At 33.8% G+C, this 27,417-nt stretch overlaps 1 protein-coding gene across 1 annotated transcript; it reads right to left on the bottom strand.

Annotated features, from left to right (window-relative positions):
• Positions 1-13,835: 13,835 nt before the first annotated feature.
• LOC114711741 (uncharacterized) lies at positions 13,836-24,255 on the bottom strand. The gene is made up of 7 exons (XM_028896173.1): positions 23,995-24,255; positions 23,510-23,654; positions 23,302-23,357; positions 15,935-16,058; positions 15,742-15,845; positions 14,360-14,429; positions 13,836-14,261 (listed from the first exon to the last, which is right to left on the bottom strand). Exons 2-7 carry the CDS (start codon positions 23,589-23,591, stop codon positions 14,152-14,154), a joined length of 546 nt encoding a protein of 181 aa, XP_028752006.1. The 5' UTR covers positions 23,592-23,654; positions 23,995-24,255; the 3' UTR covers positions 13,836-14,151.
• Between the last annotated feature and the right edge of the window lie 3,162 nt (positions 24,256-27,417).

Consider the following 27,417-nt stretch of genomic DNA (forward strand, 5'->3'; position numbering starts at 1 on the left):
TAAATGTAGAGAAACACACTTCATTGAACACTTGTCTCTGGGTTTTGATCCCTTCATTAACTTCACCAATGACTTGGTCTATAGGGTAGTCTTTGTTATGTCTCCAAGCCTTAGGTTGTTCTAGATTATCTTAAGAAAACATTTCATTTGAATTATCCTTATTCTCTTTATTTTCTACTAAAGGCACTTTGTTGTAAGACTTGCAAAGACTCAATTTTTCAAGACCCTGAACAACCTCAGTGTCATCATCTACAAGTTTTGAAATTGACTTAGTTTCAGTAAACACAATGTGAATTGATTCTTTAATAGTGAAAGTTTTTTTATTAAAAACTCTATAGGCTTTACTATGGTTAGAATAACTAAGAAATAAACTTTTATCAGCTTTAGGATCGAATTTATCAAAATTTTCTTTGTTGTTGTTGTTGTTGTAGATGTAGCATCTGCTTCCAAAGATCCTCAGATGAGCTAGGTTTGGCTTCCTTCCTTTGTACAACTTGTAAGGAGCCTTCCGAGCAATATTCTGATGTATGCTCTGTTAGAGATGTAACATGCCGTACTCATAGCTTCTGCCCAAAACACTTCAGATATGTCTTTTTCATTTAGTATTGCTCTAGCCATCTCCAGGAGCACTCTGTTCTTTCGTTCCACGATTCCATTTTACTGAGGCATTCTTGGTGCTGAGAAGTTGTGTCCAATCCCGTGTTCATCATAGTAGTCTACAAACTCATTGTTCTTGAATTCTCCTCCATGATCAATCCTGATTGACACAATAGACATACCTTTCTCGTTTTGGACCTTTTTGGCAAAAATAATGAATGCATTAAAAGTTTCGTCTTCAGAGGACTTTGTTTGTTTTTCTTTTTGACAAGCATCACAGATAATATCGTGTTCAAATTGAATTTTAGATAAACCAATAGCTAAATCTTTCTTAGTTAATTTGATTCATATTTATGTGAGCAAGACGTTTATGTCAAAGCCAACTTTCATCACATTTCTTACAAAACAATTTTCAGAAAACTTTGCATCTATTTGAATAGTATAACAGTTACCATCCCTTGGAGCTTTTGGTTTCACCTTTAGTTCTTCCTTCTTAAGTGGTAGGTCAGCTTTGCTGATGATCATATATTCTTCTAAGCTGAAGACTATCTAGTTGTTTTTTGTTGGCACTTTGACTGATACTGAGCAAATTGTGACATAGTCCTTCAACATAGTACACGTTTTCGACTTTCATTCCTTTATCAATTCCTATTTCTCCAATTCCTGCTATTCTTCCAGATTGATTACCTCTGAAGCTTACTTTACCACCTTCTTTGGGTTTAAATGTGAAGAATTTGTTAGTGTCACCCGTCATGTGTCTTGAGCATCCGCTATCGATGTACTATTTGTTTGTTCTGGATGCCTTAAGATAAACCTTATCAGTCTCCAAATCTTTGTCTTCTTGTGCCACAAGACAAATGTTGGCTGTCTCTTCATCGCCACTTTCTTCTTGTTCTGATAAACTATCTCCCCATATTAAAGTAACGAAGGCCTTCTTTCTAAAATTTTCTTTTCTTTTGTCTTTATCCTTTGATCTAGATAGCTGTCGACAATCTGCTTTGATGTGTCCTAGCTTCTTACATTCAAAGCATATGATTAGTTCTTTAGGCTCCATCTGAGACGTAGAGGCTTTTCACTGGCTCTGTTCTTGTAGAATTTTTTGAATCTCTTAATTATGAGACCCATTTCTTCATCCTCCAAATCTTCTTTATCATCATCTTCACTCTCTTGAGCTTTAAGAGCGATAACTTTATGGGTTTTCTCATTCATTTCCTTTTGATACTTTTACTTGCTTTCATATTCTGCCAAGCTTTCAAAGAGTTCAGTAACCGAGCCGATTGATTCTCCTTTTGTTTCTTCAATGGCCGTCACCTTCGGTTCCCACTCTTTGGTGAGTCTGCTCAATATTTTTCTCACTTGATCCTCTTAGCTATATTTCTTGCTGAGAGCAGTCAGGTGATTGATGAGATGTGAGAATCTTACTTCCATATCTCGAATGCTTTCTCCGTCTTTCATTCTAAACAACTCAAATTCTGTGGTAAGGGTGTTGATCTTGCTCTGTTTCACCCTGGTTGTTCCTTCGTGAGCAATCTCTAGATCTTCCCACATTTCTTTGGCAGTTTCCAGGCTTGAAACCTGAAAATACTCCTTCTAACTCAAGGCACAAGTCAGCATATTGATTGCCTTGTCATTTAGCAGAATAAGCCTTTGATCCTCATCGTCAAACTCGCCTAGACTCTTAGGAACTTGTTGATTGTTTACTATCTTTATTGTAACATAATTGTCGTGCTCTGTCATGTCCCATAAACCTTATTCTGTTGCTTTGTGAAAATCTTCATTCTTATTTTCCAGAATGTAAAATTTTCTCTGTTAAAGCCTGGTGGTTTTGTTGTTAAGCATCATTCTAGTAGCACACTATCACCAAAACCTACCATTAGGATCTCTCTTCAGATGGTTAAGTCCTTTTCGAAGAGACTTACTCTGGTACCAAATGTTAGTGGCAATTTCACCTAAGAAGACGGTAAATTGGGTGATAAAAAATTGCTTTTTAAAAATAATAAATAATCGAATAAAAGAAACGGAATAAGTTCAGAAAGATTTCACGGAGGAAGAACAGAAGATGAATACATTGGAATTTATACTAGTTTGGTCTCAACCACTTGACCTACGTCCAGTTCTCAAAACACCTTTGAGTTTTCTTCACTATACTCTAATATTCAATGAGCTCTTGGTGTCACAGTACAGTAATTGCGCTCACTCTCAATCACTCCCCCTTACTTCTCATAAGGTTACAATTCCCTCAAGAGTCCCAGACTCTTGAGTCACTCGTTGAAAGTAACAAATGATCGATTTACAGACTCTCTCTTAAGAGTGTATAGGATAAACACTGAAGTTCAGAACTGAAAACAAAGTATTGAATGCATAAATTAATTTGACAATTAGTAGCTCGTCTCATTCACTACTTCATTTAATACTTTTCGCAGTTTTCATAGTTAGAGACTTCCAACTTTCTGTTAGACACATGAGCTTATGACCGTTGAGATATTGTTTGCGTATGTTGGTAGTTGCAATGGTTGTTAGTAATAAATGCACTTCTGACACAGGTAGCTTGAGTCTATAATATAGCCGTTGAGCTTCGTAACCTGTGAAAACGTCTCGGTAGAAAGATAAACTTTCTTCATAAGGGAATATGAATGAACAATAGAAGAAATGACAATACTTGGATTGAATACAAGAAGTGAAAATCATAAAACAAATATCAAAGAATCAGAGAATCAAATTTATCGAAGACCTCATCGATAAGTAGCTTAATCGATAAAGTTATCGATTAATTGAAAAAGTGAGACTTGAAAGTAAAACTCATTTATGGATGTCATTATTGATCAAGCATTTTATGAAACAGGTTATCGATAAAAAGTGAATTATAATCAAAATGATTTTATCATGAAAATAATTCTGAAGTCGATTAAAAAGTTTGTAACATGAAGTGAATTATAATCAAAGTGATTTTATCATGAAAATAATTCTGAAGTCAATTAAACAGTTTGTAACATGAATCAGGTGCCTTCTCTGCTTTTTATAAGAATATAAGATGATTAATAAAGGCTGAGAAAAGCTTGAAGATAAAATAATGTCATATTTTCTGAAAAATATCATGAAGAACAATTTCAAGACATGTATGTGAACTTTATGGAACAAGTTATTGATAATTCACTTTATCCAAGAGCTTATCGATAATTGAAGTAACTATGGAAAACTATTTTAAGCAGTTTTATCTGAAAGGCTATCAATAATTGGGTTTATAGAAAAACTGCTAGGAAAACTATGGAAAAAGATAACTCATTCAAAGACAACATACAGAAAAAACGTGACTTTGGTCGATAAAGTGATTGATAAGTGTAATTATCAATGAAGTGATTGAAAATTACAGTTATTGATAAGGTTATCAATTAATGTCTGAATGAAACTTGAAAGTTTAGAGAAACCGAGTAAAACTTAACCAAATAGCTTATCAAACATCAGAGAAAGTTTAGTGAAGCATACTTACTCAATTTTAGAACAAGTTATCGATAAGTATGAAAATCGATAAGGTGATTGATAACTCATAAAATGTTCTGAATAGGATATAGTTTGAATGAGACTTACCAATTATCTGAAACGTGATCAATAACCTCATTTATCCCTAAGGTTATTGATAAATACTTATCAACACAAGAGAAACTTATCATTTTACTCGATGGCTTATTAAAAACCTTGTTTATCGATCAAGTGATTGATAATTACTTAATAGTAGTAATATTCAAAGCAGTATACCCAATAATCGATAAGGTGATCAAATATTACGTTTATCCATAAGATTATCGAAGAATTCAATTATGCAACAGCTTATCATTAAAACAAGAATGCAGAGAAACTACTTACTTTGTTAACATCAAAATCTTAAATCTAACAGTAACTATTTTCCAATATACTAAAAATTGAAACTATTTTAAGGGTCTAGTGTAATATATTTATTAATATGTTAATATTATTATTAATTCTTATTATTTGATCAAATTTTGATGTTGCTACTTATAGTTTCAAATTATCGATTTTGATTCTTGTAGTTTTATATGAATTTCATTTGAGCTTAATGAATGGTCCCTACATTTTTAATGTGTTTTGATTTTAGTCCTTGTATTTAACCTTATACCAAGTCCTTATAAATTTATAGGAACCAAAACCAATAATTTAAAACTAAAAAGACTAAAATCAAAATTCAATTAAATTATAAGGACCAACAATATTATTAATCCTTTATTAATTTTCATATTATTTTCTAAAATTTTAAACCATAAACTTTATCAAAACCTAGTTATAATGTAATTATCATCTTTCATTCTCAATAGTAATATAACTAATCCACTTAATTTACCTTATAATATACTCAAATTTAGATAGAATTTTAGTAATTTTAGTTTTTAAAAAATTAGCAATAAATATTTCAAATACCTAGAAATATTTTATAAAAACTATTATAAGTAGACCTATTCACAGAATGGGACGAGACTAAGACGAGATGAGTCGTCCCGTGTCCAGTCCTATCTTGGGGTTGTCTTGGTCTTGTCAAGACTGAGATAGGACGAGATGTCTTGTTTCCATTTATTTTTTTTCAAAACTACTGTAATTCCTATCAAAACCTCTGTCTTATCTAGTCTTGAATTGACTGAGACTAAGACAAAACGACTGTAATGGAACAAGTTCAACACCCCTAATTGTAAGTAATGTGTCGTATTTTAAATATTTAGGTCATAACATATTCTTTTGATACGGTTTAACACTTCAATTAGTTTTATTATTATTATATTGGCATTTTCTTCAATACTTCAAGTATAAAAATAAATTGAGACCATTTATGTTGTCCTATCTTCATCCAAAGTTTTAAAATTTTGGAACTTGCTGGTCCAAAAAAAATTTGGGACTTGGATGAAAATAAATTTATATTCTAAAACAAGCACAAGAAAATTAGTAATTTCATCAATTTGAGATCCCTCCTCTCGTTATTATTATTTTTGGGTGAAACACTCCCCTTGTTATATACCTTTTACAAAATATACTTTCTCTTTTATATGTATATATATATTAATACAAAAAAAATTTTAGGCGAATTGGATTTTGGGAGTTTATTAAGACTAGAACATGCCTCCAAACTTTAAGAGTATTTACAGAGATGCTTACAACCTTGTGGGTTATGAACCGACTTCTTACTAACTAAACCAACTCTTGTTAATTATTTTTGTGTGTGTATAAGAACGCATATGTGTGTGTATATATATCTAAAGATGCATATACATATATTTGGGGGGCCATATTTAAATGGGTTGTCTCGCGCAATTGCCTTTATGGCCATTCTATCAAGTCAACTTCCAATAATTTTATTTTCACCGATTAGTACCGAACATGGTTTGTGATATAAATCCATTTCAGTACAGTTATTAAAGGGGAAAAAACAACAATTATTTTTTTAAAAAAAAAACAATGTATCCGGGCTATTACCCCTCTTTAATTTTTATATCTGTTGAAGAATGAAAGAAGTATTTATAAAAATAAAGAAGTTATTAAAACTTAAAAGAAATGTCCAGTGAATTACATTGGTTTATTTGGCTTGGCTCCTCCACTTCGTGTGTTACGCATCACCCTGAGAGTTTGTGTTTTTAAAGATTTACATCTCCACAATTGAACTGTCTCAATTAGGGATGAAAATAAGCCAGACAACCTATTAGGGACTTGTATCCTAGCCTATTTTAAAAAAAAAAAAAAAAAACAAGCTCAAGGTTTCAATAAGCCCTGTTGTTTCCCCTTCTACGCATAGGTATCCACCTATTGAAGATAATCCTATTATTAGAAGTTTGTTTCTTTTAACAAGTGAGGCTTGCTAAAAAGCCTATTAAGCATGTTAGGCGACTTGAACTTGTTATAATTTTAGTTAATATTTTTTATCAATGATTTTAGTTCATGTTTAATGACTACTCTACCAGTTTTTTTTTTTTAATCATGTCGCTTAAACATTCCTCGTCTTCTGTTGAAACCTAACGGCTCCTTTACTCTCATTTTGACGAATATTATTTTTTAACTTTTTGCCCAGCGCCCCTTTTTGTCTTTCTTTCTCACACCTGCAATGATATAGTACAAAATTGAATTGAAATCGTTTTTATTACATAAATAAAGACAGGAGAAGTGCAAATTTTTATAACTAAATAATTTTGTGAAAGCATAAAGAACTTTGCTGAGAACAAAATCGTATATGAATGGGTTTACAACTGCAACTCATAATTGGAAACCATTGAACTTGAGAACTTTGCTGGCTCCTTCCAGTCCACGTACAGGCAAGCAGTATCGGAGAGAAGTGACAACATATGTGTGTGTATTTAGTATGTGGGTTCCCATTTTTAAATAATGTGGATTTTGTCATTGTAGCCAAAATTGTTATGTTCTTGAATCTAGTGTGGCATTGTTGATTGATTAGATTATACTCCCTCCGTTCCTTATTATAAGAGACAAATAGCCGAAGTATGTTGATCAAAAAAACAGTTCAAATTAGTTAAGAACAATTAATGTGTAAAAAGTATAATTTTTTTCTAAAACTGCCCTCATTAATAAGGAGAGAGAGCATGAGAGAGAACAATTAAATTATTAAAAGAAAGAGAAGTGGGAGGGAGAGAGAGTGTGAATTGGAGATAATAAATATGGATAAAATAGGAAATCAACACAAAAAAGTAGAGACAACTTGTAAGTGTCTCTTATATATAGGAATATGCCATAAGCATCAAACGTCTCTTATAATAAAGAACGGAGGGAGTATCATATTTTATTTTATATTTTAAATAATTTAGATTGAATTATTATAATTTTAAATTGATTTATGTAGTTATGAGCTTTTTTTTTTTAAGTTTATGATAAATGCAGACTTTTTAAACAAGTTACAAGTTAGGCTTCAGCCGCAAAAAGGGCCTCTGAAAAGCTATAGGTGAGGTTCATGCCTGCTTACTATAAGATAGGCTTAGCCTGTTAAGGCTAAAACTCGGCCTTTTCTATTTCCATCTTTGAGTCTCAATGAAAACATATTAACTCTCGTATTAATTGAGATTTATTGTGATTGAGAAAAAATGTTAAAAAAATTGGCAACTTTTCTTTTAAATTCTAATACTATTGATAAAAGTATATATTTAATCTTATAATTTATACACAATTTTAGTTTAGTATCTTAACTTTATAAAATATCTTTCTACTCCTCTAAAACTAATATTATTAGTCTCAAATGATAATTTTTTGTACCAATCAACATTTTTTAGAAAAATCTAATTTAATTTGTTAGTATTTGTGAATAATTGTCAATATTTTAGGTTTTAACCGCGGCATTATTTGTTAGAGAAATTAATAGCGTTAGCTAGGGTATGTTTGACTATGAGGAAAATGTAGGGAAAGTGAAAAGAGTGACAAACTTAATGAGCTAGGATTTAGGGAGAATTACAATCAAGTCTCATAGAAGGGAAAAAAAATTACAAAACAAGTCTTAGAGGTTGTCATTCTCCAATGTAGGACTCGTCATTACAGGTTGCTCAAGTTGTTATTAGGACCTTTTAGTAATTATTTCTTTTCTGTGGGATTTGATTGTAATTCTCCCTTAGATTTAAAAAAATAAAGTGAGAAGTAGGATTATAAAATTTTAATAAGAAAATATGTAAAATAAAAAAATTAATTAAAATTTTTTAACACTACTCCAACTTTACTAAATTGAACTCATTAAAAAAAATTTCTTTCCTTTCCTCCCCTCCCTTCTCCACCATTTCCTTTATATCAAATACTTTAGAGAATTAAAAGAAGGCTTTTGGGTTAAGGTGCATCCAACATCCCGAAATATTTTCTCAGATGCATGCAGCACCTTAAAGTGTTTTATGGTACATCTTATATTCTAAAGTATTGTTTTAGATGTGTCTAACACCATAAAATATTTTTTGGTGCATCCAGTATCTTAAAGTATTTTTTTAGATGCGTCCAATATCCAAAAATATTTTTTGGTACATCCAACACCAAGGCAAAAAAAAATACTTCAGAGTGTTGGGGGGCCCTAAAAAATATTTCGAGATGCTGGATATACCACAAAATTCCTTAAAGTGTTGGATACACCTTAACCTTTTTATAAAATTATAAGACCAAAATAAAATTTTTGCATACAATTAGAAGATCAATGATATACTTTTATCGTATAATTTTAAATCACAACCTAATACATTTGATATGTCTCAATTGGATTCATATCCAAATTTTCTAATAATGCCCTGCCCAATAAATACAAGATAGTGATATTGCAGGGCTTTGTGGCTTGAGTTTGGTGCCTATCACTTGCAACATAAATTCATTACGTTACAAAAATTTAATGAATTAAAATGAAATTTCAAGCAAAATTAAAGAATTAAAAATATTTCTTTATCAAATTAAAATAAATTCTTGCCACATCTGGCTAGAATTGAACCCAATCTTGGGCAGCTTTTGGGACTCATGATACATATAATATATGCTCTTGATATTTGTCTATTTCATCTTGGAAGAATTACAATTAGATTTTAAAGAAGGGATTTAATTTCTTTAAAGTCTATTGACAAGTGAAGAGTAAGCAATAATAAGTTCTAAAGTAAAGAATGACAACAAATTCAGGCTAGCCATATGTTTTTTTTTTGGTTGCCCATTCAGTTCACAGGACCCGCATCGCGCACCTGGCTGTGGTAGGTGAGTCTCCTAACAGGGATTTCTGCATATGTTGAGGCTCGAACTCGAGATCTCGCTTAAGCGGTACCAAGCCGCTTACTACTTAGATCAACCCCTATTGGTAGGCTAGTCATTTGTTATTGGAACTTTTAGATCTCCCCTGTATCTTGGATACCAAACCAAATCTTTCAACAAATCAGACCAGTGAAAAAAAAATACTATCTCCGATTCTAATTATAAATTCTAGTTTATAATATAAATTAATCTACAAATTAGATCTTATTTTTTGGACTAAATGTAGCATATGATTAAAAAAGAGTAATAAATCATTTCATATATAGAGTTTGTGAAGGGAAAATACTAATTAAATCTAGTGAAAATTACTGTAGAGTCCCAAGCAAGAGATTTTATCACTCTAAAGTCCTTGGAAATGCTAAAATAAATCTGAAGTCCCAAGGGACTTAATTGTGAAAGATTTCAATTGTGCAATTACAAAATTACCCTTATTCATTTGAAAGAAAACATTGAAGGAAAATATGAGGGTTCTTTCATTTGCACAACTCCATCGCATCTCGCCTCTCTCCCTACTGCCTCTCGTCTCTTTGACTGCAATATTTTGCTCTGCTCCTCGCCTCTATGACTCCATCTCTGCCTCACGCCTATTGCTTCTCATTGTCACTACTAACTTCCTTGTTTTTTGCTTCTTATTCTGTGGGGTATAAAATGATACTCTGTTTTTCGCTAGTTCGTGCTCCGTTTCTACTGAAAATAAATGAATATGACAGTTTTTTTATTGTTATAATCCCTACAATGCGATGGTTAAATGTGTTGTTAATGGATACATCGAAGGTTGTCAATCTAACTGTATGACTTGTCAATGACAACAGATTGTGACGAGTTGATATGAAGAATGAGAAGTTCAAGTGGGAAGCATTTGTTCTGCTATATCCATACAGGGAGACAATTTATTAATGGTGTAGAAGATAAAATGCAATATGTTGGAGATGGTAGCATATATAGCGTTTTGTTTTTTCATTTGACAATATAATGACATCTAAATGTAAAGTTAAGTTAATGTGTATTGATATTATTTAATGGTTACAATTTTTTTTAATGCCATTTATGTGTAGTGATTAGCATGAAATTCTTCATTAATATCCTTATCACGTCTAGAAATGATAAGGGTATTAATACTGAAAAAATGAATGCTAACTATGATGACATGATAGGTACATATCACAGTCTTCTCTGCCAGATCTATTGACAACCTCAATAGGGAGTGTTGACAACCTGAGGAGAAGTCGTTGACAACTTCAACAGTGTCGATAACAACTGACTCTGTGGGATAGCACAGCCTCTAATCAAATAGAATTATTATCATATATAATGACTTTAACAATAAAATGAGAAGCTTTTTCAAGTCATCAATAGCTTTAAGTGAGTCCAATTTGATTATAGCAAAATTTTATTGCAGAAATTCATTAACAACCTCAATAACGAGTGTTCACAACCCAAGAACAATCTGTTGACAACCTCTGCAGTGTCACTAACAACTGACTCTGTGGGATAGCATAGCCTCTGATCAGATAGTATTATTATCATATATAACCACTCTAACAATAAAATGGGAAGTTCTTGAAGTTATTAACAACTTTAAGTGAATCCAATTAGATTATAACAGAATTTTGTTGTAGAAATTCATTGACAACCCTAACAACGAGTGTTGACAACCCGAGGAGAAATCGTTGACAACCTTAGCAGTGTCGCTAACAACTGACTCTGTGGGATAGCACAGCCTCTAACCAAATAGTATTATTATCATATATAACGACTTTAACAATAAAATAGGAAGCTCTTTCAAGTCATTAACAACTTTAAGTGAACCCATTTGGATTACAGCAGAATTTTATTACAGAAATTCATTGACAATCTCAACAGCGAGTGTTAACAACCCAAGAGAAATCTGTAGACAACCTCGGCAGTGTCGCTAACAACTGACTTTGGGGGATAGCACAACCTCTAACCAAATAGTATTATTATCATATATAACGACTTTAGCAATAAAATGAAAAGCTCTTTCAAGTCATTAACAGCTTTAAGTGATCCCAATTGATTATAGCAAAATTTTATTATAGAGATTCATTAACAACCTCAACAGTAAGTGTTAACAACCCAAGGGGAATCTATTGACAACCTCGGCAGTGTTGCTAATAACTGACTCTATGGGATAGTACAACCTTCAAATAACATCAAATTATAACTAAATAATATCATATCACAGCTTTAACACTAAAATCATATGTTAAGAAATCATGAAACATTGCAAGTACATGAAATTGTCATATTATACTAGTAACTTAATTCAGACTGTCAATGACAACCTCAACAGCATGTGATAACAAGTCTATGGCAACCTTTTGACAAGTACAGCAAAATAGAAGTATGATATTATATCAGATTACTTCCAGATGTCATTTATCACTTTATATATATGTGTACAATGTAACTACACCAAATTCACAACCCATTCAAAAAAGCATATGGGTTGCATGTGTACATAATGACCAAGAACTTGAGGGGTGTGTAATGACATTTACAACATAATATTGTCACATGCATTCACAAAATCCTTCCACTTTTTTTAATTCATTTTCAAAATTGGGGTTGGTATCATTTGTGAACCACATGACAACGATAGTGAGTCTTCACTAAACACATTGGATGGAGACATGGACAATACAATCTAAATCTCTAAGCAAATCTTTCATCCTGCATAAGAGGACAAGTCATGGGGTTGTTAATGACAACCTTTGATCATTGCAATAACAATTTAAGCAAAACAATTGATAATTGATACTACCATTGTTTTAAATTCTTCATATGATGTGCCTTTCTTTATCATTCTTGTTCTCACACCACCTTCAACTATTGCATTTCACCTTCTACACCATTAATAAATTGTCTCCCTGTATGGATATAGCAGAACAAATGCTTCCCACTTGAACTTCCCATTCTTCATATCAACCCGTCACAATCTGTTGTCATTGACAAGTCATAAAGTTAGATTGACAACTTTCGATGTATCCATTAACAACACATTTAACCATCACATTGTAGGGATTATAACAATAAAAAAACTGTCATATTCATTTATTTTCAGTAAAAACAGAGCACGAACTAGCGAAAAACAGAGCATCATTTTATACCCCACAGAATAAGAAGCAAAAAACAAGGAAGTTAGTAGTGACAATGAGAAGCAATAGACGTGAGGCAGAGACAGAGTCATAGAGGCGAGGAGCAGAGCAAAATATTGCAATCAAAGAGACAAGAGGCGGTAGGGAGAGAGGCAAGATGCGACGGAGTTGTGCGAATGAAAGAATCCTCATATTTTCCTTCAATGTTTTTTTTCAAATGAATGAGGGTAATTTTGTAATTGCACAATTGAAATCTTTCACAATTAAGTCCCTTGGGACTTCATATTTATTTTAGCATTTCCAGGGACTTTAGAGTGATAAAATCTCTTGCCTAGGACTCTACAGTAATTTTCCCTTAAATCTAACCAAAACATCAAAATTCATACACGGACCCGCACTTCTAACATTTTCATTCAATGCCAAGAAAACTAATTAGAAATTCAAAACATCAAAATTAAATGACTATATTGCCCCTCATTTGTTTTTTCAAGGCTTTCTCCTTTTTCCTCAAAGCCACCACTCCTGGCAATGGGCGGCATGCTGGGGGTGGTGGCTGATTAACGGCAACAGTGGCTTTTGAGGAAAAAGAGGTGGCTTTGAAAAATAAATGACAGGCAATGTGATTATTTGATAAGATAATGAAATTTCTAGTTAGTTCTCCTGAATTTGATAGAAATTTATTAGAAGTGTGTATTTGAATTTGAAGTTTAGTATCTTTGATTCTAATTATAAAATCTAGTTTAAGACCAACTTTCATGCCATTAGAGTTCAAGACCATTAACAAACGAATTATAATTACTCTTCTGGTTTGAAATATAACACCTATTTGCAGTATAATTTATATTTCAAAATAGGTCTTACCTTTAAAACAAAAGAAGTATCATTTAACAAGTGTGTTTATTTCTAAAATTTAATAATACTAAAATTTAGACTTTTTTTATATGCACATATAATAAGAATTATTCTTCAAATGAAAGTCGAATGAATTTATAATTTCTTATAAAGAATTTGAGTTAGGTTTCAAAAAGGCTCCAAAAACACTACTAAAAATACTAGTAGAGTATAGATTACTGAACAACGAGAATTTGAGCTCATGAGCTCGGATCAACTTTGGTTTGCTATAAATTTATAATTTTGATTCATCAGCCTCCTTAATTTTTGTGATCCCGCACCGCCCCAAAACTTTTATTTACCACTATTATGAACAAAATAATTTTTGAAGCACGATTATGAACAGAAATGGCCGCACCCTTGCGTAGAGACGTGATGTACTTTAATTGAATCTATAATTACTTGTTTCTACAACTTATAACTACTTAGACTTTCTGATTATGAAAAATAAAATTGTCAAAACAATGCTTTAGACAAAACTAGGAAAATCTCCTCTCACCAGACAAGCTGTATAAGATAAATTGCCTTGTTCATACTTCACCTTTTAGCATCCGCTTAGGCATTGAAATCTCGAGTTTCATTTTCTACCCGCAAAGTTCGAAATACAGACCTAACAGCCGCTTTATGACCATCTCTTGACAGGTCACATGATTAGATCCTAAAAATTAAAATTACAGGGGGAAGAAAAAAGGCTTATCTCAATCTCTTGAAAATAATGCAGACCAATCTATGATACAGAGAAAAGAAAAAGTACGAACTAGAGTCAAGTAACACTGATGAGAGGCTAAGAGGGTTTGGCTTTTCTAGGAGGGGACATGTTGGACATGAGGGGAATGATCGTTTTGGTGATAAGGAACTGAAGCACCACCAATGCACTTACATCTACAACCAAGCCTGCAACAGTTAAAACATGATGAATCCAATAATTACTCAATCATAAGACCAATTACAACACAAAGTAAACAAAGTTTAGATTAGAATTAAACACATACAAGCTTGAAGAACAGGAAAGCCGTTAAGATCAAACTTCTTTGTTTGCCAAAACCTGGAATCCTGTAGAACCTGGAGAGAAGTTCCATAGAACAATGAACATTGCAGTCAGGTTGCAACTATGCACTTACATGCTAAATTAGAAAACAAATGTATAAACCTTTGATTAAACAATAGGGGAAGCTCCCTTTTAACTACCTTAAAATAATTTAAGAGATGAAGTTAACTAGTTGAAATTATAAATGAGCCACAGAAATTCCAGAAGAGTATGTACATGGTAACTTCAAGAAATTTTTATAGGTTTTAAAGTGCTTCGACACAATACAGAACCTACCAATTCTTCATTATTGCCAAATTCAGAAGCTGATCATGCGCTTTATTTATTTACTCATTTATTTTCACCTTAATATATTAAACACATAGAACAACGAACATGACACTTGATAATCAAGGAAAGAAATAGTAGAAACACTCAACTCAGGAAATGTTTCTTCTTGCTGAACCAACTTGGTGCTCTAAAGCTCCATCAAAGTGTTACAGGTTCATTACAGCCTATAAGGTTCCTTCTTCCTAACAGAAGTGTCATTGGTGGAGTTAGCTATGTCAGAATACCCGGTAACACTTCCTCTGAACTTGGTTCAAATGGTTCGGTAATCAGTATAACAAAAATGTGTTCATGTGTGCTTTATGGGATTTTACAGTTTGGTTGAATCAGGGAAAATCATCTTTTATTGTTAAATGGGATATTTCTGTACATGGCTTCTCTTTGGTCCTTAAAATATGGTCCTACTTCGAAGGAGAATACCCTATCTGATAAGCAAAGTGACTGGAAAGCTGTTTCAAAATATTAGACTCCTCGCCCCCATAGTGCTATACTCGGTTAAGGGCAGATTTGATGTAGCTGTTTGTGTCTTTTAAGATGTAATCTCGCCACTTCATATATATATATATATATATATATATATTAGCCTCTTGTTACTATCTTCTGTGATCACCTTCCCCCCCCCCCTCTGTAGGTCTGAGGATTTCCTTTCCTCTAGCAAGCTTTAGGTTCTTCTCATACTGATAATTTTTCCTTTCGGAGGGTTATCAAAACCGTGAGCTGGACAGAGTAAAGAAGAATCAAACCATAAGAGATTATAGTTTCTAGATTGGCCAATGAGCTTGGCCATGCCCATTCTCATAATACGGAGCATCTATCGTAAATTTGTCAACTTGTTCATTTAGAATTTAACTCCTTATCATATCTTTGTCACACCCCCCCCCCCCCAAAACCAAAAAAAAAAAAAAAAAAAAAAGTATATGAAGTTTCATACTTATGCTTTTAGTCTTCTTCTTTCATTGATTCTCTGTGGAAATTTAGTGCAAACGCATTATGCATTACCTTCATTAGAGAATGGCGCCTAGCAAGAATCACAGCCAGAAGCATTATTATAGATGACGTAACAGGATAAATTCCCAAGAAGCTGGCCCTGCTTCGCCTTCGACCTTTATAAATAAAAAGACAAAGAAGTTTATTTTCAAATTAAAATACCAGTAAAACAAAATGTAATGTTGTAGACAGTGGGTTTAACAACCGAATTCGGCAATGATCAGAGTAATGAGACCGCAAACAGCTGAACCAACAGCAACTTCATTCAGAGCATCCTCTTTTGTTCCCGGTAAGACTGCAAATATCGCTGCCATTAATAGAAACAAAGCCTGCAGAGCAACATTCAAAAAATCAAATCATATAAGAAGAACTGGTGACAGCCATGACAAGTAAAATAAATATTGGTTACCATTAAGCTTCATAAAGGATCTAGGCTCACTAATAATTATGAGTTTAATTGTCTATGAACAACAAAAATAAAAAGGAATTAAAATTTGGCGGCCACATCAACAAATTATATGTCATCTTGGTTAGAAATTCCCCGCTCACACATTAGAATTCCACTATACACATGTCTGATAATTTTTTACAAGTCACCAGTAATAGCATGCTTTAATTTGAAGTTCAGCACAATGTATCATGCTATCACCCTCCCTACATGTATTGTACAGCCTTGCAAATTTTGTGTATTATAGTTATAGCCACAAACTCCCCCTATTTAGTATAGTCAGTCCCAAGCCCGGGTAAAAGAGGAGAGTTGTGTTAGGCCATCGATAGCCAATGTAAAAGTCCGTCAAATCTCATGAACATGGATCAACAAAGTAATTATGCTACTGTTAGGTTGTTGCCCAGAAGTAACGTGCTGTACAGCTTGAGTATAATGAGAAGTGAGCTAGAGCCACTGCATCATCCGGATGTAGTGTTAAATGAGCAAGGGCTACCATAGTCTTTTGGACGGAGTGGCTAAAGAAATTAGTTCATGAGAGCAAGATTAGATTCAACACTTGGAATATTGGAACTTTGAATGAGAATCTATGGAAATAATAGGAGTTATAAGGGACAGAAGAATTAACATCTTGTGCCTCCAAGAAACCAAATGGGCTAGAGAAGTTTACATAGAATTTGGAGAATATAAATTTTGGTACACAGGGAAGGTGAGTGCAAGGAATAGTGTTGATATCATCGTTTATGGAACACGGAAAAAGAATGTGGTGGAAGTTAAAAGGTTTGAGGACAAAATAATATCTTTAAAAGTAACTGTTGAAAATAATACTATCAATATCATTAGCGCCTATGCACCTCAGGTTGGGAGAGAGGCACACCTTAAAGATAAGTTTTGGAAAGATATGAAGGGATTGGTTCAAAGCATACCACTTAAAGAAAAAAATTTTATTGGTGGAGATCTTAATGGACACGTCGGCAAGGAAGCAGGACAATTTGTTGAGACTCATGGTGGTTTTGGTTTTGGGGAGCTTAACAAAAAACAATCTATTCTTGACTTTTCTTTTGTATACAATCTTACGATTGTCAACACTTGTTTTAAGAAGCGAGAAGAACATTTAATCACGTACAAGAGTGGAGCCTCAAAATCACAAATTAATTTCTTTTTGGTTAAGAACCTAGACAGAAAACTGTGTACTAATTGCAAAATGATTTCTGGGGATGGGATGACTGCCCACCATAAAGTACTTATCCTTGATGTGCATTTTAAGAGTATCAAACAAAAGTCTCACCAAGTAGTAAACCCCAGGGTCAAGTAGTGGCAGTCAAAGGGTGAGAAGCGAGACTTTTTCAAAAAGACCTTTTTGGAGGAAGAGATCTGGGAGTTGCAAGGAAATGCAAACATCATGTAAGAAGAGATGACAATGAGACATTGTATGCTTGCTAAAACAATTTTGGGAGAATCCAGAGGTCATGGTCAGAGACATACGGAGACTTGATGGTGGGACAAGAGTATGCAAGAGAAAGTCAAACAGAAAAGAGATTATTTTAAGACCATACCTTTTGTACAATAGTGCAAAAAACTGGAAAAAAATATCGTTTGGTTAAAAAAGAGATGAAGAGAGCAGTAAGCAGAGCACGTACTAAAGCTTATGAGGAGTTTTATAAGGAGTTAGGAACAAAGGCGGGGAAAAAAAATATTTACAAGATTACGAAGCAAAAAGAGAGGAAAAAGAGAGATCTGGACTAGGTGAAGTGTATAAAGAATGAAGATGATAAAGTTCTAGTTACTGATGGTGATATGAAAGACAAATGGGATGCTTACTTTTACAAGTTGTTTAATGAGGGAAGCGAATGTGTGACTAAGAACTTACAAGACTTGCTAATTAACAAAGATTATTGGAATTTGGCTTTTTATAGTAGGACCCGCATAGGAGAGGATAAGGCAGCTCTTGAGAAAATGGATAATGATAAAGCTGTTGAGCCTGATGGTTTTCCTATTGAAATTTGAAAATATTCAAGGCAAGAAAGATGAATTATGGCTAACCAAGTTTTTTAATAAAATTTCACACTCCAAGAATATGCCAGATGAATGGAGAAAAAGCATTTTAGTTCCTATTTATAAGAATAAAGAAGTTATTCAAAATTGTGCAAGCTACAAAAGGATAAAACTTATGAGTCATACAATGAAATTGTGAGAAAAGGTGATTGAACATAGATTCAGGTTAGAGACTACTATTTTGGAGAACCAATTTAGATTTATACCAAGAAGATCTACAACTAAAGCAATTTATTTACTAAAAGAGTTAATGGAAAGATATAGAAGAAAAAGAAAGGGTTTACATATGGTCTTTATTGATTTGGAGAAAACTTGTGATCATGTGTCAAGAGAAGTACTTTGAAAGGTTTTAGAAAAGAAAGGTGTGCGGTTGCTTATATCAAAGCTATACAAGATATGTATGAAGGAGTAACTACTAGTGCAAGAACGCCTAGAGGTAAAACAAAAGACTTCCCCATTCCCCATTAAGATTGGCCCACATCAAGGATTCTCTATAAGTCCTTGCTTGTTTAATATTATTTTGGATGTTCTAATTGAGCTTATTCAAGAAAAAATCTCTAAGTACATGTTTTTTACGGATGACATAGTCTCATGACGAAATAAAAAGAAGAGATTAACTCTAAATCGAAGTTATGAAAAAGACTTTGGAGTCGAAAAGTTCTCACTTGACCAGAAACAAAATAAAATATATGCTTTGCAATTTTGGGAGGAGGCAAGGCAATGGTGATTTGGAGGTGAAGATGAAGATCAAATCATTCTTCAAGTATCAAAGTTTAAATACCTAGGATTCGGTATACATGAGGATGGTGAAATTAATGAAGACGTTTCTCATAGAATCTAAGCTGATTAGTTAAAATGAAGAAATGCTACTGAAGTTATTTGCAATAAGGTATCTGAGAAGCTTAAGGAAAATTTTTATCAAACTACTATAAAACAAGCTATATTGTACAGTAGTGAATGTTGGGCAATAAAAAGAAAATAAGAGCACAAAGTTAGGGTAGCAGAAATGAGGATGTTGAGATGGATGAATGATCATATAAGAAAAGATAAGATTCGAAATCAAAATATCAGAGCAAGAATTGATGTGGTGCCTATCCAAGAGAAAATGGTCGAACATCACTTAAGATGGTTTGAACATATACGGAGAAGGCCTTTGGAGGCCCTGATAAGGAGGACAGATCAAACAGTATAGAGTCCCATAAAAAAAGACAAAGGAAAACCAAGAAGAACACTCAATAAGATAACTAAACAAGACCTTCTGGTCAATAACATATCTAAGGATTGGGTTGTTAACAAAACAATAATAGCGTTGTGTAATTCATATAGCCGACCCTACCTAGTGGGATAAGGCTTTATTGTTGTTGTTGTATAGTTATGGCCACAGTACAACTACTACATTTATTTAGCTGCAGTGTGCACTATGCATACAACTAAATAGGGATGCAACCCCGATCAAATGATTCCAAAAGCTTTTTGGTTGCAATTGCCAACACAGGAGCCAACAAAATCAGGGAAGACATGTTTTTTCCTCTATTCTTCTCCCTCACCCTTCTCCTCCCCACTGCCACACAACCATAATTAACCAAAGCCACGGGCGATATGTGCTTCAAGAACACCAGCTCATGCCCCACTCTCTACCCTTACTACCTCGACTAAAATCTTCCAGCAGTACCACCGCGACCTTCGAAATGATACAGAGGAAATTGAGGGATTCCCTAGTGATGATCACTGTGATATCTTAAAGTAAAGCTACGACTCAACCTTTTGATTTTTACGATTTGTGATTATGTATTTTATGGAAGATTACAGTGGTCTTCATGAATTCTGTTTTTAATGAAAGTTTGGTTATGCGCACAGAGAGAGCACGTGTAACAATCATTATGATTACTAATGAACTTTTATGGGTTGTGCACATTTCATGAAACATCATCCACATACCCCTATGATATGCAGCATTTTAGAGCCCTCGGTGCTACACTTGGCAATTAAGCAACTAACAATAATTTAGTGACTGCTTAGTTTCATGTACATATCTTATCGAAGTTTGAAGCATACAGATAGAAATTAGCAGCTAAATTAAACAGCAGGAATTCCTGCCAATGAGATAAGCACATTCTAGAGATGTTAATACTCATCAAATACTCTCCTTTTGATAAAATACAGATTTGACAAAATTAAGACCACAAACAGATCAAATATAATTACACAATATTTTATGCACAAGATACAGATCCAGACCAACCTCACTTCTCACAAAAGAAAAGAAATTAAAAAACTACAGAAACCTTCGGATCAAAAACCCGTAGAACAATGCAACCCTTATATTTATAATCTGCCATATTTTGCCTTCCGATGTTGAAAGTAAAACATGGCTGAACTTAGAAACTTGCCTTTTAATCATGAAAATTGGAAAAAGATGTAAAGAGACTGCTCTCCCCACAATAAAAAGCTGTCAAGAAATGTCAATCTTAAGGTTTGAGCTAATCTGCCTCCAAAAGGTTGGACAAGAGAACGAACTGCAAGGTTGAACATAATTACATAATTTGAAGTTTATAGCATCCCACGGCCTGAATATATTATGATGGAACCAGGATAAAATGGCTCAAAGAAATGTGCTGATTCCATTAAACTGATAGTAATAAAATGACAAGATCCTACCACGTTCACAGGTTTGATGGATTAGCATATAGCAACGCAAGACACAGAACCTAGGAACCACAAAATAAAGGGATGCAAAAGTATAGAAGCTGCAAGAACACATAACATGGCTTCAACATCTCGCCGCAACTAGACAGAGGACAGAATTAGGGAAGAACCGAATCCCCAAGAGCCCATTTGGTGCTTATAATGGTAATAAATGGTAGAGAATGGAATAAAATATTATGCTGATCACTGTATATCTGTTTGGCATGAATACTTAGAATGATGGAAATTTATTTCTTATATTTAGTTTTAAAAAAATAAAAATACCAAAATACCCTCATTCAACTATTTCCCATGCACTCCACTGCGCCTTCACTCTTTTCCTCCCTCATCAAATGGCAAAATCAAAATCAAAATCCAATCCACATTTCCATAACTAAATGCCAGAGTTTCATCATCAAAATCAAATGCTAGATTTCCACATCAAAATAAAAATCCAAATCTGAATTTGGGGGAAAAAAACAACACAGTTGCAGTAACAGATTTGAAAATGAAAGCTCAAGCAAAGCCAGATCTGAAAACAACAAGGCGTCAACAACTGCAAGTGCTGGTTCAGAGACGACAATGACAGCAGATGCTCAAGCAAAACAAACATCAATGACATCATTCTTTCCCTCCATTGTAACAGATCTGGATGTTTTGGATGATGAAGATGAATTTTTTGTTTGGGGGGGGGGGGGTTGAAGAAAAAAAGAATACGCAGATCTAGCATGAAGAACCGGTCCTTGAATGAGCAGGAGGAAAAGGATGGAGTCAACTGGACTTTTCTGAGGGACCAGACAACCACTTTGGCACTTGGGAATCCTGATTCACCTCATGAGTTGTAATCTTGGTTTCTTGGGAGAGCTAATTTTATATATATGGAGCCAACCAAACATCCTTAATAAAGGAATGGAAGCCCTATGTCCATTTCATAGTCTCAAAGGAATAGAGCAATAGGGGCTATCAGTTCACATGATTAATCAAACCAGTATGAGGACTCATGACACTGTGGCAATAATCAAAGAAGACTATTTCAATGTTGACAAAAAAATATACACTCATTGTAGTTAAATAATTGCAACAATCAAATTGAAAACTGTCTATACAAGAAGCAACGGGAACCATAATTATTATGTTGCTGCTGATGAGTCTGTGGGGGGAATTTAGTAAAGTTTTTGTGCTGATAATAATGAAGAGAATAAAAGTAAAACTCACTGGAGATTTAAGTGCATGCTATATTAAAAGAAAAATCACTGAAGCGACTAATTTAATGAGTCAAATTGAATCAGAACAACAAATTTGCTTGTCAAAGATATGACACTAAAAGACCAAGTCACAATGCAAGCGGTTTGTCATGATCTTTTCAGGTCCATGCCCAATGCAAAGACTCAATTCCCTCAGATGAATACAGATTATGTTATGGTATTGGAATAAGAAAGAGAGGGAGAAAGAGGAAGGGAAAGAGAAATAAGGCAGAAAGAATAACAGAGAGAAACAGAGAAATATAGAAGAGGAGAGAGAAGAGAAGCGGAGCATCACACTAATCATATCATTCATAATATATCTTACAAATGGGGTACTTAACATCTATTTATAGGCAATAAGACTTTTAACTACCTACCCATTCTGTTATTTCTGTTATTCCTTTATTACAATTTCCATAGCAGATTATTACTAACCTAAAAGAACCCTTACTTCCATAGAAGTACTACCAGATGCATCAACTATTTCCCAACCCAAGAGTAAAGTCTCTTTTGAAGAAATGAAGTTGTATGGGACTATGGGCAAAGAACCAAGCTTCAAAAATTCTAATGTGCCATTGCCAAATTTGTCATACCAATGTGACATTTATCACATCATCCTATTACAATTTGGAAGTAGATATGTTAATTAAGAATTATCATGCTGTGACAAATATCCATAGGCACAATGAGTAAGAATGTAAGGTAGAAAATTCCGAACCTTGTGTGCAAAGTGTAACACCAGGGAGAGCTAAACTACAAGACTGTCTGATCAAGTTGAACATTTTAAGTTATACTTTTTACTACATTATAATTGGAATCAGATTAATGCCAATATCATACAGCAATTGATAAGCAGACAGAGTGGAACCTTTTTTTCACAGTTTTCAAAGAGTTAGACTATTTCCCTGCAACAGGATCATACAATAGTGGCACATCACCTTTTTTCACTAAAACTTATAATATCCGATCAAGAATCCTCAACAGATGCAACGGAAAAACAAAGAACATCAATTGCCTATTGGCATAGAAATCCAAGAATAATGTTCAAAAAAACATGAGGAGCAAGAATTTAGAGAAACCTAACAAATCCTAGAATAACATGAAAAAGCATGAAGAGCAGAAATTATGAGAAATCTGAGGTACCTGAAGAGGTAGAAGTACAGAAAGGCGTTTCTTCCCCCTTGCTACCAGCTGATACCCTAAATGTAAGATGATCAACACCAAAAAGATTAGTAAGACACAAAATATTTAGCTCAGCAATCTACGCTCCAGGAAAATCAAGAAAATATAATTAATCAAAATAACAAGGAAAAATTTGATAAGCCAGGAACAACTCAAAATTGAAGCTTACGTGAATCAACAACCATGCGGTATGAGTAATCTGAGCCATCTGTCCCAGAAGGCCTTCCGATTGTCGAATTTCTCTGCTGCATCTTCCCCTATCTCTCCTCCTCTGCTGTTTGTTTTATTATTTTTCTAAAAGCTCAGTCAATAGCCTAGAATATAAAGAACTTGCATTAGATTAAGGTGAAGAAAGGGAATGGGGACATTTTACGAACGAGGCATCCCCGCCAATGCACAAGAGGATATCAAAACGCTGATTTGAAAAGTAGAACACGGAGAAAAATTTTCTTAACAGATTGATGACATTATAAACAACCGATCAATACGAAAGGAGTGACAACCACAAAAATCCTCAACTTTGAGGGCAACAAAGCCTACGCAGTAGACAAGACACGAAGAGATCAAGCTAATAAAAAGTACAAGCAAATAGAGACGACAAGGACGATCAAACAAACAAACACGAAGAGAAGCAAGAAAGAGTGACAGACAAACCTGTTCTTCTTTACCGGAACCCAAATCGATGTGCTAAACTGGGGGATGCGCCGTTCGCCAGTGACCGGAGATCTGGCAGCCGGCGGTTGTTCCCAGTTGCCGCGGTAGCAATCACGACAATGAAACGAGGATTTGAGAATCTGTAAGGAGGCAGAACAAATTTGAGCATAAGTCAGAATTGTGATTTATGGCCAAGGTAATTGAGCAACATCCTCGATTATGATTGCACCACTGCAGGACCTAGGAAGATTCCTCAACATACGGTTTTGCAACTTCGATTGTACCCAAAAAAAACAAAAAAAAAACACCTTCGAAGGAGGCTATAATTTGTAAATTGTAAAATATTCAAGAGAAGCCGCAAATTTTTACAAGAGAAATTCCTCTTGAAATTTCAGTCCAAACAAAGAATTCCGCCTGAAATTACACACACAAAAATTATTGATACACACGTATCTATCATAACTTGACCTGGTTTTTATAATTTACTTCTAACATGTTTTATTGATTTAAAAACAAAACTTTAAAACCTCGTTAGCTGTGTTTTTAAAAAAAAATTTTGTGAGACCCTCATGAATTTGTTTTACTTGGTAGACTTTTTTTTTTTTTTTTTTTGGACTCATATTTGGTAGACTTGTAATCTCAATGACATGAAACACCTCTTTTAAAATTTTCTCAAGCATGAAATGCTAATTATGAGTTGAACCAGTATTATGGTGTGTGACGAGTCACGGGGAAAAAAATTAATTTATGTTTACTACACACCTAACCATTTTAGATTGAAATACATAGATAATTTTAAAGGTTAAGATGCAAATATATTCATAAACTTTTTTCAAATGTGCATCTGAAATCATAAATAAATTTTGGGGTAAAAAATCTATAGCAGTTATTTTTCGAAGGTATTAATTAGGGGAAATTGCAAATAAAGACCCTCCAATATATAAAATAGCTATCAGGGACCCTGAATTTGGAAAATAGCTTCAAAGGACCCGGTCCCAAATTGCAAATATGAAATGATGGTAGAATGTCCAAAATGCCCTCTGCTTTTCTCTCTTTCTTCCTCTCCAGATCATCTTCTTCCCGACCTTGCCTCCTCATTTTCCTCTCACTCTTCGTTCTCTCTTTCCTCTCCAAGTTTCCTTCCCTCTCCTCACTCTTTTCCCAAAGTATATGGAACTCCCAATGTCTTTCGGTGGTCCTCTCCTCATTGTCATCCCCGTCACTTTCTTCTTATCTTGCTTACCTGCTCTTTCGTCAACAATGAAGCCTCTTCCATCATTCTCTCTGTTGCTGTGGAAGGAGAGGAGAGTCGGGAGTTTGAGGGAGAGTGACAGTCATTTGTAATGCTTGTAATGTTTGCTTGCAATGTGTGCGGTGATTGCTTGGTGCTGAGACAACGCCCAATAAATCTGGATTTTTATTCTTCATTTCTATTTTGATTTTCAGCTTGTGTTCGTAATTGAAAATAACGAGTTTGATAAGTTGTTGAAAATAACAAGTTGACAAGTTCTGATACCCAGTTCACGACAAGTTCAGTAATGCGAATAACAAGTTTAGCAAGGCGAATAACAACTTCTGATAAGCAATTCATAGAAATTCGAGTTTCTCTGTTAAAATGACAGCATTTTCAGATTTCTTTAGCAGATGACAAGTTCTGATACACAATTCATGACAAGTTCAGTAAGGCGAATGACAAGTTTAGTAAGGCGAATGACAACTTCTGATAAGCAATTCATAGAAATTTGAGTTTCTGTGTTAAAATGACAGGTTCCCAGTAGGTTTTCATACTTTTTCCTGTTAAAATGACTGGATTTCCACATTGATTTATCAAATGACAGGTTTATAATAGAAAATGACAAGTTTTCATAAGATTTTTATGCTTTTTTTTTGCTGGAATTACAATTTGCACATTTCTGACAGCAACAACTTCTGATAAATACGAAATGACAAGTTCAGAATGAAAAATGACAAGTTAAGTATAGCAAATGACAAGTTCCACAATGTTTTCATACATTTTCATACTTTTTCTGCTAAAATTACAATTTGCACATGTCTGACAGCACCCACTTCTGATAATTGCAAACAAGCTCTAAATTGTGAAAATCAAGTATGATGATTGTATTTCGGTGGAAAAATCGATCAAGGTGTGGCATGTGAGGAACAAACGAGCCCTAAATACAGTGCTAAACGAATAAAGTTCTCGCTTTATATGTAGAATTTGATGGTTTCTTGTTCATATGATATGGCAATTTATATTTGGGATTTCATGGTTGAGGATGCACTTGTGAGTGGATATGATCATCGTAGTGCATTTGCCACTGGTGTTGATATGAGCATGCTTCTTGAGGGGCTTATGAGAGTTCTGGTGCTATAGTTTTATACATTAGGAGGAAATGAGAGGTGAAGTTGATGATGAAAGATGTTAATCAGAAGTGGTTGCTGTCAGAAATCTGAACATTGTTATTTCAGTAGAGAAATTTACATTTGTATGAAAACGTGATGGGAACTTGTCATTTTACATACTTAATTTGTCATTCGCTATTGTGGACTTGTCATTTATTGTTTATCAAAAGTGATTGCTATCAGCAATGTGCAAATTGTAATCCCACCAGAAAAAGTATGAAAATGTATGAAAACATTATGGGAATTTGTCACTTGCCATACTTAACTTGTCATTTTCCATTATGAACTTGTCATTTCGTGTTTATCAGAAGTGGGTGCTGTCAGACATGTGCAAATTGTAATTTTAGCAGAAAAAGTATGAAAATGTATGAAAACATTGTGGGAACTTGTCATTTGCTATACTTAACTTGTCATTTTTCATTCTGAACTTGTCATTTCGTATTTATCAGAAGTTGTTGCTGTCAGAAATGTGCAAATTGTAATTCCAGCAAAAAAAAAAGCATAAAAATCTTATGAAAACTTGTCATTTTCTATTATAAACCTGTCATTTGATAAATCAATGTGGAAATCCAGTCATTTTAACAAGAAAAAGTATGAAAACCTACTGGGAACCTGTCATTTTAACACAGAAACTCAAATTTCTATGAATTGCTTATCAGAAGTTGTCATTCGCCTTACTAAACTTGTCATTCGCCTTACTGAACTTGTCATGAATTGTGTATCAGAACTTGTCATCTGCTAAAGAAATCTGAAAATGCTGTCATTTTAACAGAGAAACTCGAATTTCTATGAATTGCTTATCGGAAGTTGTTATTCGCCTTGCTAAACTTGTTATTCGCATTACTGAACTTGTCGTGAACTGGGTATCAGAACTTGTCAACTTGTTATTTTCAACAACTTATCAAACTCGTTATTTTCAATTACGAACACAAGCTGAAAATCAAAATAGAAATGAAGAATAAAAATCCAGATTTATTGGGCGTTGTCTCAGCACCAAGCAATCACCGCACACATTGCAAG

This window comes from Neltuma alba, unplaced genomic scaffold (assembly GCF_004799145.2).
Source record: "Neltuma alba isolate B1F8T4 unplaced genomic scaffold, ASM479914v2 tig00011309_pilon, whole genome shotgun sequence".
NCBI lineage: Eukaryota > Viridiplantae > Streptophyta > Magnoliopsida > Fabales > Fabaceae > Neltuma > Neltuma alba.

Bases quoted from the DNA above. Each gene is read 5' to 3' on its own strand.
- LOC114711741 (XM_028896173.1), bottom strand. From the start codon at position 23,591: ATGCAGCAGAGAAATTCGACAATCGGAAGGCCTTCTGGGACAGATGGC. The intron at 15,846-15,934 runs GTTGTTAAACCC...TTATTTATAAAG, and splicing joins TCTGATCATTGCCGAATTCG to GTCGAAGGCGAAGCAGGGCC. The intron at 14,262-14,359 runs GTATGTGTTTAA...TAACTGTTGCAG, and splicing joins CTTTCCTGTTCTTCAAGCTT to GCTTGGTTGTAGATGTAAGT.